We start from the raw sequence: 17937 nt of genomic DNA on the forward strand, positions 1-17937 counted from the left end.
TAAAGGCCAAATGTATGGGCATGGGAAAGGGCTATTCCATGTCCATACATTCCCATGCCCATACATTTGGCCTAAAAAGCAGAAAGCTCAGCCCCTATTTTTTTTTTAAAAAAAATTCAAGTGGAGAACATGTTGTTCACTTGAGTTTTTTTTTTTAAATGTATGGATGGCTTGAATAGTCGGGCTACATGATGATGTTTCTTTAATGATAAATTCCAACCACAAAATTAGAGTTCAGAGTAATTTGGATCTCAAAATCCAAATTTGCGCGCATATAGATAATAATGTCCTACAAACATTAATAATATAATTTCAAGCTTTAAAACCTTATTTAATTATACTTGAGACTCAAAATCAAACTGAATCTAAAAATAATTTACAAGTTTTAATATATTTTCTTTAAGATAATTAAATGCTAAAATCACCAATATTAAACTTCATTCTTCGTTTTGATATATTTTCTTTAATATAATTGAATGCTCAAACCACTAATATTGAACTTCATTTTTTAAGATAACTTATTGACAGTGTTTTTAAATCCAGCCTGGTTGACCTAGCTTAAGGTCCGGGTCACGGGTTTTGACCGGGCCAACCTTAATTTTTTTATAAATCAAAACAATATCATTTTTATTAAAATAAATAAATAGTTAATGAGTTACAACTAGATTTTGACTGGGTCACCGGGTCAACCCACCAGGTTAACCAGGTTAGTCGGGTTTTTGATTTTCTTTATTTTTTCATAAACTCAGCCTGGTTTTGGTCAACAGGGTCAGTCGGATCTCGGGTTGACCTACCAGGCTGGGTCGAGTTTTAAAACTATATTTATTGGTATGGATAATATGTTTTTTTTTTAATTGCTGAATGAAATGTTTTTCTTTCCTTTCTTTTCCAGAGATTCTTTTCTTTCTTACATCAAAATTCAAGCAGTGAAACGTAAAAAAAATAAACTTTTAGGACCGAAGTATCAAAATCGAGCATTTATCCTAGAAATCCGTGAAAGATGAGGAAAGCTGTAGTAAATGCTATAGAGTTTTCCATTTCCTGTTTTAGTTTATACAGTAATTGTAATTGTAATGTATGCAATCACCCTAAATGATCTTTTGGTTGTATAGGAAAATATATAAATTGCCAGTTTTTCAGCTACAGTGCTGTACTTAATTGAATTAATTAAGGCTAAAATGTGTACAATATCCTACAAATATATTAAAATATTACAAATATATTAAAATGTGATTGCAGTTATTTTTTAAAGTTATATAATTTTTATTTTTTAAAAATTATTTTTGATATCAGCACATCAAAATAATCTAAAAACACCAAAATAATATTAATTTAAAACAAACAAAAATAAAAAAAATTTAAATTTTTTTAAAAATATTTTTGAAATGCAAAAACAAACAGAAATATAGCTTTCCATACAATGATGTTTTAGATATGTCAATGAGTATTTAGCTCAATCAACTAGCTATATAGTTATTTAAATATAGCTGTTAAATCAAACTTTATGATATATTTGAAAATGATTTCAATTCGATAAGTAAATAGGATTCAATTGAGTTATAATTAAATTCAAGTGACTGGAACAAATAATAAAAAAATTCTCTACTGCACCTCATCTAATTTATATTCTTCTCACATGTTCTTGAATCTTAAAAATCATAATAAATGGAGAGGGAAAGAAAAGTTTGCTTTCACTGCAACTTCTTCAACAATATCCAAATTCATTTGAAACCTAATTAGAAAAAGGAAACCCAATTTTTTTTATTAGTTCTGTTTGGTTTGTAAAATACCTATTTCTTTGTTTATTTCTCTCTCTATAGCCATTTTTTTTACTGGCTGATCAGAGATCGTCTTTAAAAAAAAAACAAGGAAACCCAATTTCTCCAAAATCAAAAATTCAAGTTACTAGTTTATAGTTAAAGAGAGACCTAAAATTAGAGATTTGTAACATAATTTTTTCAAAACAAAATTCTTCAACCATTATTATGATAAAAGAAGTAGTTTTAAACCTGTTAGATTAATTAATTGAATTAAGTTTTAATACCAAATTGTGGCTTCTCAACATTGGGTTGTGGAGAACCAACCGACCGAGTTACTGGTTTGGCAACAGCAGACCCTAGTGAAATAGCAGTAGAACCAGTAGCGACAAACCTGGAAATTTGCGGACCTGAAGGAGGAGAACTTATAACTAGAGAATGATCATTAGATAAACAAACATATGGTGACATAAGGGCAGGGCTGATAGGTTGTTATATGGTGGTAGAAATAGTAGGTAGTGTGAGGAGTGGAGAGGTTGAAGGTGAACTAAGCAAATTTGGCAAGTGGGTAGTAAAGATAGGATGCAAAGATGTGTTGTAGGGTTATGCCATTTATTCAGGTTTGTTAAAAAAAACACATCTTCATGAAAAGGGATATGACATGAGATATAAATATGTTGAAATGCTAGATTAAGACAACGATAACTAAGGTGAGAGGAGCTATAAGCTAAGAACACAAATGGAGAGGAATGAAAATCTAATTTATGAGCATGATATGGACACATGCAGAAATGAAAAGCAAAGGCATCTAAAAATACATAGAAAATTATAATCAGGAATATGATTAAAAAGACACTCAAACAAGGATTTATTTTGGAGGATAAAAGTAGGCATACAATTGATAAGATACACTGCGGATTCAAACGCATAATTCCAAAACCATAATGGAGATTTACACTATCCGAGGAGAGTAAGATCAGTTACGACAATATGCCAATGCCGGCGTTCAACAATGCCATTTTACACTATCTGATGATGAATACTGATAGTTTGAAAGAAAGTGTTTAACTTGTGGTATTCACCACCCTAATCAGTTTGAACAATTTTAATTTTTCATGAAAATTGACGCTTAACAAAAACTTGAAAAAGATAGAAAGTAGAAAATATATCAGATTTCACAATAAAAGGATAATACCATATATATTTCATATATGCATTGACATATGTTATAACCTAATTTTGACCCATTTGCTTTTTAATCTAATTTTAAGGGGGTTAAAATTTGAAATTAAAATATCAGGGGCTTGAATGCAAAATTTTGAAACTTTAAGGACTAAATTGAGAAATGGTCACCTTAGTCAGAAACAACGCTATTTTGTCATTTCCATTCTTCTTCTTCCTCTGAAAACAGAGGAGACCACCTGCGGAGGAAATACAGAACGCCACCCAGACAGGAAGCTCACACTACCAGACACATTGCAACGCCCACGACTTCCATCACCAGCTTCTCAGTTCATTTCCATGTCCTTCGCCGCCATAACAAGCCATTGAGGCATGGAGGAAACCACCACCAGTAGTCCAACAATGGTAGGACAGTTGGCGTCCCAATCCAACCAAAACAAGGAGTCTCAAATTCTATCTCTACATGAAGATCAGCGCTCGGGGAAGATAAGGATTAGCCTTGCGCGAGAAAAGCCTATAAAAGACAGAGAGGACCAGGAGAGAAGAGGGGGGAAAGAAAACAAAGGGAACAGGGGCTTTCTCCTAGAGAGAAGAAAAAAACAGAAAACAGAGGAAAAAAAGAGAGTACATAGGAGGAGAAAAATCCAGACGAAAAAAATACTGCAGGGGACAAAACACAGGAGAGAAAACGAGAGAGAGAGAGAGAGAGAGAGAGAGAGAGAGAGAGAGAGAGAGAGAGAGAGAACCAAAAGGGGCAGAAAGACAAGAGAAAACAAATAGAGGGGAAGATACCGAAGACAGAAGGAGAACTCCAGCAACGAGTATCCACACCATTCTTCGCGCAAAACTCCAGCAACAGGTAAGCTTTCATTGTTTTCCCTCTCTTGCAGTTTAATTACATAGATACTGTGCCAGACGTGCATGGACAATTCACGTATGCCTGCAGATGACTTAGCCGGGTTACTAGTTGAACCAGTAACCAACCGAGGCGGGTTGGCTGGATCCGGGCCCAGTAAAAAAAAGAAAAGAGGAAGAAGAGTAGGTCAGATCTAGGCCTTGGGCCCAGCCAGCCCAGTCCATATTTTCTAAGGGTGTGTTTGGCCAAACACACCCTTACGCCTTGACCCTAATTTTTATGTCCATTCTAGTTTGATATTTGGCCAAATAAGCCCGTTTTTTATATCAAAAAATTCCAAAAATATTTGGCGATCTTCGTAGATTTATTTGTGGGCCTCTCACACTTTGTCTTATTTTTTTCTTTGTGTTTTGTATTTTTTCTCCTATGTGCTCAATTTGTGGACCAAACTCTATTAAATGTAAAATTCATTGTGCAACGTTTCTTTTATTTCAGTCAAAAAAGGGTAAAATAAAAAATATAATAAAGGGTAAGCAAAAAGAAAATGGCGTAGAAAAATTCTTCTTCAAATTCAATTTTTTACGAAATTATTCACTTACGTCAGTGTCAGGCATATCGTATTTTTTTAGGTTTGTGCAATATTTATCAACACTAGAGTTGAAAATATTTATAGGAATTATTCACTAACGTCAGAGTTGGGAACATGATAGGAAGAACAAAAAAAAAAGGAGAACAAATTCTTAGCAATTTTAGCCAAAAAAGAATGCAGTCTGCCTCAGGTAGGATGCTTAAGGGGTGATAGTATCTTTTCTTTCACGTAACTAGTCCCGTATCATAGAATCTCTGTTGACCAGTTAGGGTTCCTAGTGACCGTAATATTAGGTGGCGACTCCTTGAACTAATACCTTTCCCCTTAAAGAACAAGATGTCGTATATCTGTTCCTTTTCCAATCAATAATATTTTTAATCGGCCGTTACGATGTTTGAGTGTGACAACAGAAATTAAAAAAAAAGTAATGAAAACCATCAGAGAAAAAAATAGGAGCAGGGCCCTAGACATCACTAAATATTAAATCAAGTGGAGCAGTAGTTTTGTGACCCGTAGGTCTTAATGACAGATGTAACGGTGTACCTAGCGGACAAGCTTCACATTGAAAAAGTGAACATTTAGAGGTAAAAACAAGATTATTATTGGAAACTAAAAAAATTGAAAACACATGAAGTAAGATATTCTAATTAACGATGCCAAATATCAATAAAAGTAGAGACGCAAGGAGACCAATAAGCTTGAGGAATGGACGTGGCAGAAGACTCGGACAAAACATAGAGACTATCATTACTCTAACTAAAAAGGAGCATTGCTTTAGTGGTGAGATCCTTAACATAAAACACAACCACGTGAAATTCACAATAGATATTATTATCACGATAAAATTTTAGAACAGAAAGTAATGGCTTTGTAATATGAGGTATATGAAGAGCATTAGATAATGTAAAAATGCGTTGTGGAGTATGTAACGTAGTATGCCTAATATTAGATATGGAAAGGCCTTTACTATCACCAACATGCAAATGATTATTACCAAGATAGGGTTCAGACCTGGTTAGAGTCGCAAGATTAGGTTTAATGTATTAAGGCTTTGATACCAAGTTAAGAAGAATAAGATGCTTAATTTATTAGTTAACCAACCTTTTCTATTTATATATATAGGGCAGTGTACATTAGTTAATGTAGATATTACAACACAAGATTAAGCTTATTAATATTTCCTAAATATATACATCCTATATCTTGTAATTTCCTAAAATAAGGATAATGAGTGTTCTTTTAGATAAAAAAAAATGATGTGATATGAAAATAATGTTAAAATTGAAAAATATGAGATGAATTATCTACTTTTTATTTTTTTTTATTAATAAAAGCATAAATACAATTCAACAACATTGGACGTGGCTTACTAAGATGCATGCATGCATGCCTAATGAGATCATAATTTAGAGAAATTAAAAAGTGGGACATGAATATATTATCTTCAAATATTTTATTCTGGCTACTCTTTTAAACATTCCAATGATTATGACTTGCAAGTTTTATATATTTAGAGGTCTAATTGGGTTTGTGACTAGGGCTTTGACTTGCCTAGCTCATGCAAGGAGAAAGTTGGCGTGCATTTCCTTGTAATCAAACAAATAAGAGAATCTAATTCAAGCAGAAAGCAAGATGAACTCATAAAGACATAACAAATATATAATTCTCTTTGGAATTGTAATTACTACCATTACAATTACATTACATTGTAACAAGATGAAACAAAAACAATGATTTTACCATGGACCTTCACTCTATCAAGATCCTTATTGTACAAAAAAAAAAATTACATTCATTCAAGATCCTTGTCTTCATTTTGAAAATTTGTTTGTAAATGATATAGAGAAAAGTACGTTATTGTTGCGTGTATATGTATCTCAAGTTGATTCAATTGAAGCTTAATAGTATGGAGGAGGTGGGGAATGAGTTGGAGGTGGTGGAGACTTATAATAGTAGGGAGGGGGAGGTGAGGGAGATGGTGGAGGTGGAGACTTGTAGATGTATGGAGGAGGGGGAGACTTCTTTGGAGGTGAAGGTGAAGAGTAGTGGTATGGAGGTGGCGGGGAGGGAGATGGTGGAGGTGGAGACTTGTAGATGTATGAAGGAGGGGGAGATTTCTTTGGCGGGGGAGGTGAAGAGTAGTGGTATGGAGGTGGCAGGGAGGGAGATGGTGGAGGTGGAGACTTATATACGTATGGAGGAGGAGGAGATTTCTTCGGCGGGGGAGGTGAAGAGTAGTGGTACGGAGGTGGCGGGGAGGGAGATGGTGGAGGCGGAGACTTGTATACATACGGGGGTGGGGGAGACTTCTTTAGAGGTGGAGGTGGAGGTGAAGAGTAGTGGTACGGAGGTGGCGGGGAGGGAGATGGTGGAGGCGGAGACTTGTATACATACGGGGGTGGGGGAGACTTCTTTAGAGGTGGAGGTGGAGGTGAAGAGTAGTGGTACGGAGGTGGCGGGGAGGGAGATGGTGGAGGCGGAGACTTATATACGTACGGGAGTGGGGGAGACTTCTTTGGCGGGGGAGGTGAAGAGTAGTGGTACGGAGGTGGCGGGGAGGGAGATGGTGGAGGTGGAGACTTGTATACGTATGGAGGTGGGGGAGACTTCTTTGGCGGGGGAGGTGAAGAGTAGTGGTATGGAGGTGGCGGGGAGGAAGATGGTAGAGGTGGAGATTTATAGATATAAGGAGGGGGAGGAGACATTTTTGGAGGGGGAGGAGACAAGTAGTGATATGAAGGAGGTGAAGATTTTAATGGTGGAGGTGATGATTTGTAGTAGTAAGGCTCATAAGCAGCCACGCTAGTGGCTACCAAGCAAAATGCCAGAGCGAAAATCATTTGAGACAAGAGTCCCGGTTGCCCTCGTTTTCCCATCCTCAGAATCACTTCTTTTGTGTTTGCATGGTAACCACGGATGCTAGCCCTATTTATAGTGAACTCTCCAATCATTAATATCAAAGATATTGTTAAATAATTATCATTATATCCTTGATTAAGCTTTAAAATATTATTTTAAATCCGCTCCAAATATAAATTTCCTATTGTTTAATGTCTTTTGTCAAACTTCTTTTTGCTGTGTCCCCACAATCTCAATCAAGTGCATAACAAACTTTGAAAATTCCAGCTTGAGGGAGTTGGTGAGGTGCTCTATTGCTGTTCTGGAACTGCACGTCCTTCGTAGCATGTACTTCCAAGTCAAAATTTCCAAATCTGATCACGTTAGAAAGTGGGTGTCTTCTAACATATAGGTTTGGCAAATTCTTGCAAATGGCTTATGATCAACATGCAGTAAGGAGTTATGTGGAAGGTAGGTGAAGCTCCAAGTAACATATTTGGATACATAAATCTTGGTGTCGGTGAAATAAACAAACAAGAACAAGAAATAAGTTACTGCCCAATACAATTCAAGACTATATAATATAGTATTCATCCATACTCTATTTGAGGTTACACAGATGACAATGTTGAGGTTTAATCGAGTAGAAATCTTTCTAATTCAACGTGGAATGAACTAATATAATCATTAATTCTCACCTAACTTTGAATAGTATATATATATATATATATATACCCAGTTAATATATATTCTCCAATGTAGGATCAGAAATTGAAAGGAACGTATTATGAAGTGTTCATTCTTGTATTTGTGGAAAAAAGATGAGAAGATGACAACTAATGTAAATCTAGTTTATTTTAATTCCACTTGAAATGTGAAGTTATTCGTTTGACGTTTCTGCAAAATCCTTGGCAGCTACAAAAGTCTTCGGTGAAAAAGACATGCTTGGACGACTTAAGAAGCATCGCATTTTGATTTAATAGAAATTTAATGACAGAGTTGGGGGCAATTTATATGCATGCACCTTATCAATTATAATTCTACTCCCTTTAGTGCTAACAAGATGCATGTGTTCGTAAAATCCAAATCATTTTTTATTTTCTGAAATCAAATTTGCAATATCGATTGCATGATTTGTCCAACATAATGCACTGTGAAAGCAGTTGATAGATATCGTGTCTTGGTAGAGACACAGAGTACTTCTTTTGTTTTATATCATCTAAGAAGGGTTAAGTTGGTGACTTGTGTTAAAGTAATTCATATCAAACATAAAAGGAGGCTAGAATTCTCAATAATATGTTTATTATGAGTGCTTAGGTTAACCTAAATACAAAGCAATTATATATAGGTTAAACTGAAATTTTTTTTTTTTGCAGAAACTTAACTCAAATACCAAATTGTAGAAACTGAAGAGAAGATAAAATACCAAAACAATTGCAGAGACAGGACAGAAATACCAAATTGCAGAAGCTGATACCAAATTGCAAAAACTGAAGAGAAGATGAAATACCAAAACAATTGCAGAGACAGACAGAAATACCAAATTGCAGAGGCTGAAGGACAGTCGAAATACCAGATTTTGCAGAAGCGGAAGACAAAATATCACTCTAATTTTTATTTTTTATTTTTTTGCAGAAACTGAACGCAAATACCAAATTGCAGAAACTGAAGAGAAGAAGAAATACCAAAACAATTGCAGAGATAGAACAGAAATACCAAATTGCAGAAGTTGAAGGAAAGTCGAAATACCAGATTTTGAAGAAGTAGAAGACAAAATATCACTCCCTTTTTTTTTCAGAAACTTAACTCAAATACCAAATTGCAGAAACTGAAGAGAAGAAATACCAAAACAATTGCAGAGACAGAACGGAAATACCAAATTGCAGAAGCTGATACCAAATTGCAGAAACCGAAGAGAAGACGAAATACCAAAATAATTGCAAAGACAGAACAGAAATACCAAATTGCAGAAGCTGATACCAAATTGCAGAAACCGAAGAGAAGACGAAATACCAAAACAATTACAGAGACAGAACAGAAATATCAAATTGCAAAAGCTGAAGAATCTAAAATAAAGTTTCAGATATTAATTCTTCAGCCGCAAGCACAAAACCTGATCTTCATCCTCCATCTTTTAATAGGTCAAACAACTCATGTCTGATGTTTTGAAAAATGGATCTGAAGTTAAGCTTCAAAGGAATGCATTGAGCGTGCTGGAACATCCTACATGGAATGAAGTGGATGATGATAACGATTTTGATACGAGCAGTGGCTCTGACATTGGTGAACATGATTTCTACAAGGGCAGCGAGTTCCATAAAATTAACAAGTCAAGGGTTCGATCAACTAGGCTCTGATACCATGTTAAAGTAATTCATATCAAACATAAAAGGAGGCTAGAATTCTCAATAATATGTTTATTATGAGAGCTTAAGTTAACCTAAATACAAAGCAATTATATATAGGTTAAACTGAAAATACTATTCTACCCTTAATAAATAAAACTAGATAAATATTACTTAACAACTTGATGTTAGATTGATAAGCCTACGTGTTCATCGTATTATTTATATAAAATAAATCTCTTTAAAACAGTTTTAAAATAAATTTTTGTAATTGAGAGACATGTTCCTCTTTGTCTCCATCCCTTTTTATCGTAATCTTTTGTGACCTTGTATAACCAATTATACATGATCATTTGCTAAACAGGCTGATTTTCTTTTCATTGAAATGGTTCGTAGTATTCTCATGCAAGTTTTCATGTATTAAAGTATTTAGATATTTCTCACACCAATTCTTATGCAATTCAATCTTATCTTAATAAAACTAATATAATTTAGTGCAAATTGTTTGACAAAGAGACAATTATGGAGCATCTTTAATTGCAAAAAGAATAAGTACATAATAAGAACAAAGACTTGGAGAATTCGATGCCTAATTCTTCACCAAATTATTTGGCTCTCTTCTCTGAAAGACAAGTTGATCTTTGTCAAAATACTTGACTTGTCCACATAGTAAAGTATTGATCGAATCAATACAGCAGCTTCTGGAGAGTCAATAGCAAATGTGAATCCGTCTTGTATAGTCAGCCGATAATTGTCCAAAACTGGCTTGCATTGCTAGCATCAAGCAGCTCTGAGCTCAGAAGAATCCAACATAACGGTGCAAAAAAGAAATCTCTTATCAATGCACCGGGACCATAGTTATAAGACTTACTTGTTCCATGATTTGATCCAAAACTCTAGTTAAAAGTTGAGCAGATCAAACTGGATAAACAAGTTGATCTAGGTCCATTAGGATTTTTTTAATAAAAAAATGTTTTATATAAAAAATCTGAAGCGACATCATTGACTAGATCTCACCTAGGTTTTTCACATGTCAACCCTCGACTTGAGTAGCATTACACAGTAAGCTAAGAACACCATGAGATTGGATTGATCATAAAAACACAATAAAATCCCCCGCATCTCTACTCGACATTTTTGTGTAAAGTTTATAATCTGATTTATTACAAAACTAATATCATTCCTTTCTATAGAAAATGAAAAATTGATACAGACAACTGTGTGAGCAAGAAAAATAGCCAAACTCGAGAAACATGGAAAAATGAGAGATTCCTTCTTTATGTCCACCAGTCATTATACCTTAATGTTTTGATGCATCACCAAAAACCTCTGAGTAGCAGATGGGGCAGGCCTGATAGATAGATGGTCATCAGCTTTTTGAAGAACATGAAGAAAAACCACAAAACTTGTTCTCGAGTTTCTTGTAAAATCTCAACAGCTTACCTTATTGATGCTAAGCCATCTGGTCCCGCAACCAGCATGGTAAATATGTTTGCATGGTAGAGTGATCTGACGATCACCTCGCTTATATTCCATTTGGCAAATGACACACCTGTATCCAACAAGAGAAAAATGCTTAGACTGTAAAGAAACAGAGAGAAGATGAACATTTTTTTGACAAAAAAAAAAGTTCGAATTCATCTTGACACACTTGGATAAGCACATTTATGCTTGCAACTTTGTATAGTGCTATCTCAATGCCTACAGCAAACACGGTGAAGCTAGAGTCCATAAAACCAAATTTCCACTAACATAGGTAAATAAAGAAAAACTTTCACCAGTTAAACTAGGAAAAGCTCAATGCCTGTCCTCCATGAGACATTTAATTAAGGACGAAATTAATAGCACTCTGGATTGCAAACTAGAGGATGATAGAAGATAATGAGTAAGTGAAAATTATGTCAAAATTCTCACTTCATTCATGAAATTGAAAAATGAAACTAACCATAACAGGGAATCACTGCTTATAACATCCCTGCATCTCATTCACCAATTAATTAATCAATCTGAATAATCTTATGGATTTAGTAAAGCAAAACTACGCTAATGAAACAAAACAGAGCAAACAAGAGGCTAGAACATGAACACTTTATTGATTGAAAACAATTTGAACAGAATCCAGGTCCGGCAGACATGACAGTTGTAAGAAAAATAGATGACCAGACAACCAACCACATGCCATAAATAAAAATGTTCAATCATAAACAACAGATACAAGCCCAAATGGTACCTCTCACTTCTTGATTTCCTCCTTGAGAAGAAGCTGCGCTTGTATTTTGAGGTTGGAAGCAGAGAAATTTGTTCTTGAGAAAGACCTCGATTTTGAGTTCCAACTGTCTCGCCTAATTCAAGTAATTCCTGGATGGGAAGGATTTGATTAATAATATTTGTATAAAAATACATGCAAGTAGAGCGTTGTCAACCAAACACAACATGTCCAGAAGAGCAGAGAGAGTTCCAATTGTCAAGATTTTCTATGACTTTGGAGGTTTGTACAGTTTAATAATTCCGAACAAAGGAAATTTAACACACAAGAATTAATGGGAGTGTAGCAGGAGATGGATCTCTATTTCATCTCAGTGATACAAATCAGATTTTCTAGCAGCTAATGAAGTCATGGTGTTAGCTTGGATGAAGGTTCAAGGGTTAACGACATGATCAACTTATGATGATATTAGTACATTTGATGTTGGAATCCCATAATATAGGCTTCAGCTCAACCATAAGTTTGCACACAGGAGCTATATTATACCACAGAATTTGAATTAGGATACAATGTTCACCAGCGAAGAAATTATATCAAGCTAAAATTATCTGAGAAACTGATCCAGTAATTTGTGTTCATAGATTTTCTTATGCTGCACATGGATGCTATCCCATCATGCCCGTGTAAGTAGATTTCATTTTCAGGGATAGAAATTTATGCTCTAACCTCGTAAGTCATATTGTCAGGATCAACATGGTCTTGCCAAATAGCCTGCATTGGACACAGAAAATAACAGTACAGTTATTTCACACGGGTACAGCTATACAATATATTTAGGGGGTGAAAGGATACCATACAGCATATATTAACAGCACTAATATCTTATATCAACGAAGGTATTATGCAAGAGTCTCTTTGAGCACGATTGCTTATCGATACTATCTAATGGCTACAACATGCAGAGACATTGCAGGTGAAAGCATTAAATGTTGAATTTAAGGACTTCATTGGTCTGTATGAAACTATAAGCAAATGATACAAATTAGTAAAATTTAAAGGATTAAATATCAGAAGTTACCACACCTGATAATCCTGAACATTATGATGTCTGCGCAAACCTGGACAAAAGAACATAACAAAGCTAAGAAAAAGCTGCCCATATCACAAATAGTGTATAGGTGAAAAGAAGACATCACACTGTGCAAAAGGCATGACACAACTCAAGTCAACAGAACATTAATCCCATGACTAACTGAGCTTAAATGTTAAACCTCAGAACAAAGTATTCATGAACAAATTTTCTATGTAATTTATATATGAAAAGGCAATTATCTTGCATCTAATAATAGGGGCGAACAAATATTAATTGGACTATTTGTTGGGAACATACTACAATATAGAACTCAGAACTTACATTCTACAGGGTCATCATGAGAAGACCTGTTTTCATTTACTTCCCATTCAGTATTTACTCTAGAAGTCCGTTCATTAGTTGCTGTAGAAGAATTCTCCGAGGGCGGCCTTCTATATTCTTCATTTCGTAGTCCATGATTGTAGACCTCATAGACATAAGCAGGGTCATAATATGAAGCGCTCCCTGGTGGGGATAAGCCAAACTTGTAGAAATTTGCATTCATCGAGGGGTATACACTATCCTGCAAATCCAAGAAAGAAATATTCATTTGTACAAGAACAAAACCACAACCCACTTGTTGCTCCATTATCTATACATTGAAAAATAAAATAAAGATAACAGAACCAGAAAACAAACCTCTATCTGATTCGCCAATAATTTGCATCATATGGATCTAAATATTGTTGAAAGCATATATTATTCTAACTGGATAATTACAAAGTACACGAATAAAAGATACCTGAACATGGGAAGCTCCATTGAAAATGAAATTCACATGGTCATACGTGAGACCTTCGAAATATTCAATAAAACTTCCAGCTGAATTATATGGGTAGCTAGCATTCATGGAATGACCGTCCATGAGTGTATTCCAATTCATTTCAAACCACTAATCTGTCACACAAATAAGCACTAATATGAAACCAGAATTAAGTTTAGCAAAAATAACAGATGAAATAGAAACCAACCTGCTCTCCTAGAGTTTCGAACTTGGAACTTTCACTCTCAAAACCAAAACTTTTGCATCAATAAACTGTCCTCTAATCACTTTCTAACCATCTCACAACTCCTACAGAATAAGTCAGCAAATTAGCATAAAATTTGATAGCACAAGATAAATCAAGCAATGAAATAAGAAATGCTTGCATATTCAAAACATCTTAAAGAAAAAAAGATCCCAACTTGTTGAAAATGGCTTCAAATAAAGCCAAGATTAACCGAGAGAAACATCAAAAGATGAGAGAAACAGAACAAAATAGCTCACTTCAGCCATAACTTGTCCTTTTTACAAAAAAAGCCAAGAACCCATTTCCATTAAGCATCTAAATCAGATGCTAGTGATCTCTAATTACCTCTATCAACTCAAAAGGAACAAACTTTTTCACATTTCTTGCCAAATCAAGAACTTTCTCGCCTATCTTCACTACTACAGGGTTTTGATCTCTAAAACAACTGTTTTTTTAAAGTGATTTCTTGATCTCTAAAAAAGAAAGAACCTACATTGTAAAAATAAAACAAGAAAATCAAGAATTTATGTGATACCTGATTACTCAAGAATTGAAGAATCCAAGAAAATGTGGGAGAGGAATGTGAAACAAATGGATCAGGTGATGAAGACAAGAATATATACCTCTCTCTATATATATATTATCAGCAATAAAGAAAGAGATAGAGAATCTGATTCTTACTAGCAGTAAAAAAGAAAGGAAAGAAGAAAGAACCGACAGACATTGATAGGTGATGGCTTTTAGAAGAAGAGGGGGAGGCAGACTAGAGATAAAGATACTCACTTTCCTTTGTCCTCTCTGTTTTTCTCTGTTCTTAGAGGAAGTGTGAGTGAATGTGGGCTGGGCGAGCGTCGTGGCTCCCTTATTGGGAGCGTTGCACTTTTCTTACTGAATTACTGTTTAGCCATTTGACGCGAAGCAATAGTAGTATAGTACATTAGCAACTAGAAAACAGATTAATGACAGAAAAGAAATACGTAAAACCCTAAGTTGTAGTTTTACCGTTGAAGAGAAAACTCTATTGTGTTATGTTTTTTAAGTTTAAAAATTAACCTAAATAAATTAAAAAATAAAAATTTTAAATAAATTAAGAAAAACAAAATCAATATTTGATTTTCAAAATAGAATACGAAAAGAAATAAAATCACCACCATGAAACAAATATTTTTCTAAACTAAATAGAAATAATAATAACTAAAAAAAATATTTTTTTCTAAAAAATCATCTTGTATTAGTCCATTTGGATAGGGGAAAACTCACCTCGAGTTTTGGTCATCACATTGTCATTGTTGTTAACTCATGAGTGTTTCTCTTTCTAAAAAGAAATTTTCTTAATATTCTGTTTTGCAATCTCTTTCTATCATGGTTGTGAAGTATCATATAGTAATGCGAAAATAACTTGAGATTGCAACACACAACAAGCAATAATTTGGAATTATTAGGCTTTGATACCAAATAATACATGTATAAGCATAAACATAAACATTAGGAGACAATAACAAGAGTAAAAAAAGAGCCAAAATAGAGTAGAACACAAGAACCATAATTTATAATTTTATTGCTTGAGATAAAACTCTATAATATGTTGTTTTTTTTAGAAGGTTTACAACTTTTTAAATAAGTTTAAAAACCAACTCGAACAAATTAGGAAACCTGAAAATAAAAGAAAAATAATAAAATTCCTAAACAAATTAAGATAATTAAAAAATATATTTTTCTAAACTAAATTGAAATTAATAATAACTAAAACTTTAATTTTTTTTTCTAAAAATCCTCCTTAAATCACCATTACCATTTGCTAACCTTCCTCATTACCATCGCTTTTTTTTATCAATTCCATTAATTAGATATATGGGCCATTTGTCTAATCACTAGATTATATACTATTGTTTAACTTAATTTAAATCAATTCACTAGATTTATAAGTCAAGTTTAATGACTATACAAAATTCATATGTGTATGAGCCAACACCTAAAACATACTAAGCTAGTATATATTACCTTGCAATGTTATCAAGATCAACTAATTAAAACCAATTCACCATCATACATTGACTGAGCTCAGTGAAATTCCATCTTATTTTATATAGTTCAAACATCAAATTACTATAGCATATATTAACATGACGTACAATCATTTAAAGCATGGTGCGCCGACTTAAATTATTGTTCTTACATGGCCATGTCCCTTTTTTACCCTCTTTGCAAATCACTTGATATGTCTAAGACAAAAGGTTCTCCTCCTTAGGTTCATGCATCCACCACCATAAATAGTAAATACTTCAATTCCAAAATGGAATTGTTAGAACTAAAAAAGTTACCACTTGCCAGGGATTGCCCGCAGTTGTTAAGGAGGCTGGTAAACATTGAGCCAATGGACCCAGTATTTGTTGGAACATGATTTGGGGTGGCTCTGAGTGGTTAGCTTGTGTTATAGAAAATGGACCTCATGTGATATATGGTTAAAGGAAGATCACCAGACCATCTGATTCTCTCAGGAGGAAGTTGGTGTCAGTTAAGGTTGGTTGGCTGGTTTAGGAATCAATCTCCAAAACACACATTCATTAAAGATATAAAATATTTGCCTTAGCTGGAATGATATCCGTCGTCTGCTAAGCAAAATTATGCAATGGGGCCAGTTGTGCTTAAAGCTTCCTCAAGGTAGGGCACAGTTGAGGTTTTGATGACATGGAAAGGATCGAAATCATGAAGTAAAGTTTGGAATTTCCTCGACGGGGGGTCTACAATGTGTTCTGCCATGGACCCCATGGAAGAAGAACTCTCATGTGCTTGAGAGAATCCATGCTTATTGATTAGGGTTGGTGAGAAATTATCCAAAAAACTGTAGAGAAGTTCTTGTAACAAGTATGGATAGAGTGGTTAGGTCCGCAACAATATGGGGCAAACTTGAATGGGATTTTTACTTACACCTTCCACCCTTAATTTCTCTAATTTGTTCATCCACCTTAAAGTATGATTTTTCTAATAAGAAATGCAGGTAGGTGGAGAATTTTTGAGGAGTAAATGAGAATGGTTGCCCTAAACCAGCTTGATAGGTGAATGGTTCGAACAAAGGCCAATAAATGGATCCTTTTTAGGTAAAAAGTCTCAACAAATTTGTTAGAGAGTTTTTATTTGGGTTGAAAGGATAGGTGTCAAGGCTCCATTCCCAGCTTGGCCTAGCCTGTAATTTGATCCTTCTAATGGCTCACCAGAGTGGCATGAAGGATAAATGTCAACTAGATCAGCAGTTAAACCAGGAAAAGTGCGTTGATGACATTAAGTATGTGTGGTTTAAAGTAAAATAGGTAAGAGACAAAATCACTGGAGCAAAAAGGCAATCAAGATGGTGCAGAGAAGTAAAAAGGAAAAGGTGAAAATTGCACTTTGTGTTCATCATCTTGATAGTAAAAATTGGTACTCTTTGCGACTCTGGAATCGACCTAGAAAAAACCTAAAACGAATTGGTTTTCGTGAAAAAAAAAAGTTGATTTGGCTCGAGCTAAACTCTAGATCAACGAATCACCGAGTAAGATGTCTGGTTGGGTTAGCTATTATAGCTATGGCTACAAGGCAGTATAGAAACAGATGGTTGTGCATGCCAATAGTTCAAGTTTACGATGATTGGAGGCTACACCAATGGCCATTGTCATGGCCCATATGGTCAAGCAATCAGTGTGGCCTGGCCAAAGAGCCTAAAAGGCTGTCAGGCATGTGGGAGAAGCAGAGAGGTGACAAAGAAACAGAACATGAATGTGAATGAACAAAACCTAGCGTGCAAGCAAGGCCGAATCATTGTATATATATTCCCTCATTCCTTTTTGTCTCCACACTTGTCAAAAGTTAAATTCTGTTTTAGGCTATCCCTGCTGTTGATCTCAAGACCCAGCATTGGATCCCTACTTGCAGAGATGTGGGGCTTCATCGCCGCACCTCACCCCCCGCCCCCCCCCCCCCCCACCCCCCCTCTCTGTTTTTTCCTCCTTATTTATCATGTTTTGCACCCTACCCATAGCTCTTTC

General features: G+C 34.8%; 2 protein-coding genes across 10 annotated transcripts; both read right to left on the reverse strand.

The window, feature by feature from the left end:
- Positions 1-6017: 6017 nt before the first annotated feature.
- Positions 6018-7819, reverse strand: LOC18097206 (extensin-2-like). Its single transcript, XM_006385957.3, has one exon. The coding sequence runs from the start codon at positions 7333-7335 to the stop codon at positions 6283-6285; it is 1053 nt and encodes a 350-aa protein (XP_006386019.3). The 5' UTR covers positions 7336-7819; the 3' UTR covers positions 6018-6282.
- Positions 7820-10635: 2816 nt separating this feature from the next.
- Positions 10636-14811, reverse strand: LOC7460204 (E3 ubiquitin-protein ligase BIG BROTHER). 9 transcript variants are annotated; one of them, XM_006385958.3, is made up of 9 exons: positions 14699-14811; positions 13877-13977; positions 13648-13802; positions 13188-13428; positions 12857-12891; positions 12500-12544; positions 11798-11925; positions 11011-11119; positions 10636-10918 (listed from the first exon to the last, which is right to left on the reverse strand). In XM_006385958.3, the coding sequence occupies exons 3-9, from the start codon at positions 13786-13788 to the stop codon at positions 10868-10870; spliced, it is 750 nt and encodes a 249-aa protein (XP_006386020.1). In that variant the 5' UTR covers positions 13789-13802; positions 13877-13977; positions 14699-14811; the 3' UTR covers positions 10636-10867. The 9 variants fall into 9 exon arrangements, with proteins under 9 accessions (XP_006386020.1, XP_024452529.1, XP_024452528.1 ...); XM_024596761.2 differs by having other exon boundaries at positions 13648-13797; positions 14699-14804; XM_024596760.2 differs by having other exon boundaries at positions 13648-13797; positions 14597-14747.
- Positions 14812-17937: the final 3126 nt, after the last annotated feature.

Source organism: Populus trichocarpa, chromosome 3, assembly GCF_000002775.5.
Source record: "Populus trichocarpa isolate Nisqually-1 chromosome 3, P.trichocarpa_v4.1, whole genome shotgun sequence".
NCBI classification, from domain to species: domain Eukaryota; kingdom Viridiplantae; phylum Streptophyta; class Magnoliopsida; order Malpighiales; family Salicaceae; genus Populus; species Populus trichocarpa.

Coding starts and splice junctions, on each gene's coding strand:
- LOC18097206 (XM_006385957.3), bottom strand. CDS start 7,335: ATGATTGGAGAGTTCACTATAAATAGGGCTAGCATCCGTGGTTACCAT.
- LOC7460204 (XM_006385958.3), bottom strand. CDS start 13,788: ATGAATTGGAATACACTCATGGACGGTCATTCCATGAATGCTAGCTAC. Junction 13,429..13,647: donor ATGGAGCTTCCCATGTTCAG/GTATCTTTTATT, acceptor TTGGATTTGCAG/GATAGTGTATACCCCTCGAT. Junction 12,545..12,856: donor ATAATGTTCAGGATTATCAG/GTGTGGTAACTT, acceptor TGTCCAATGCAG/GCTATTTGGCAAGACCATGT.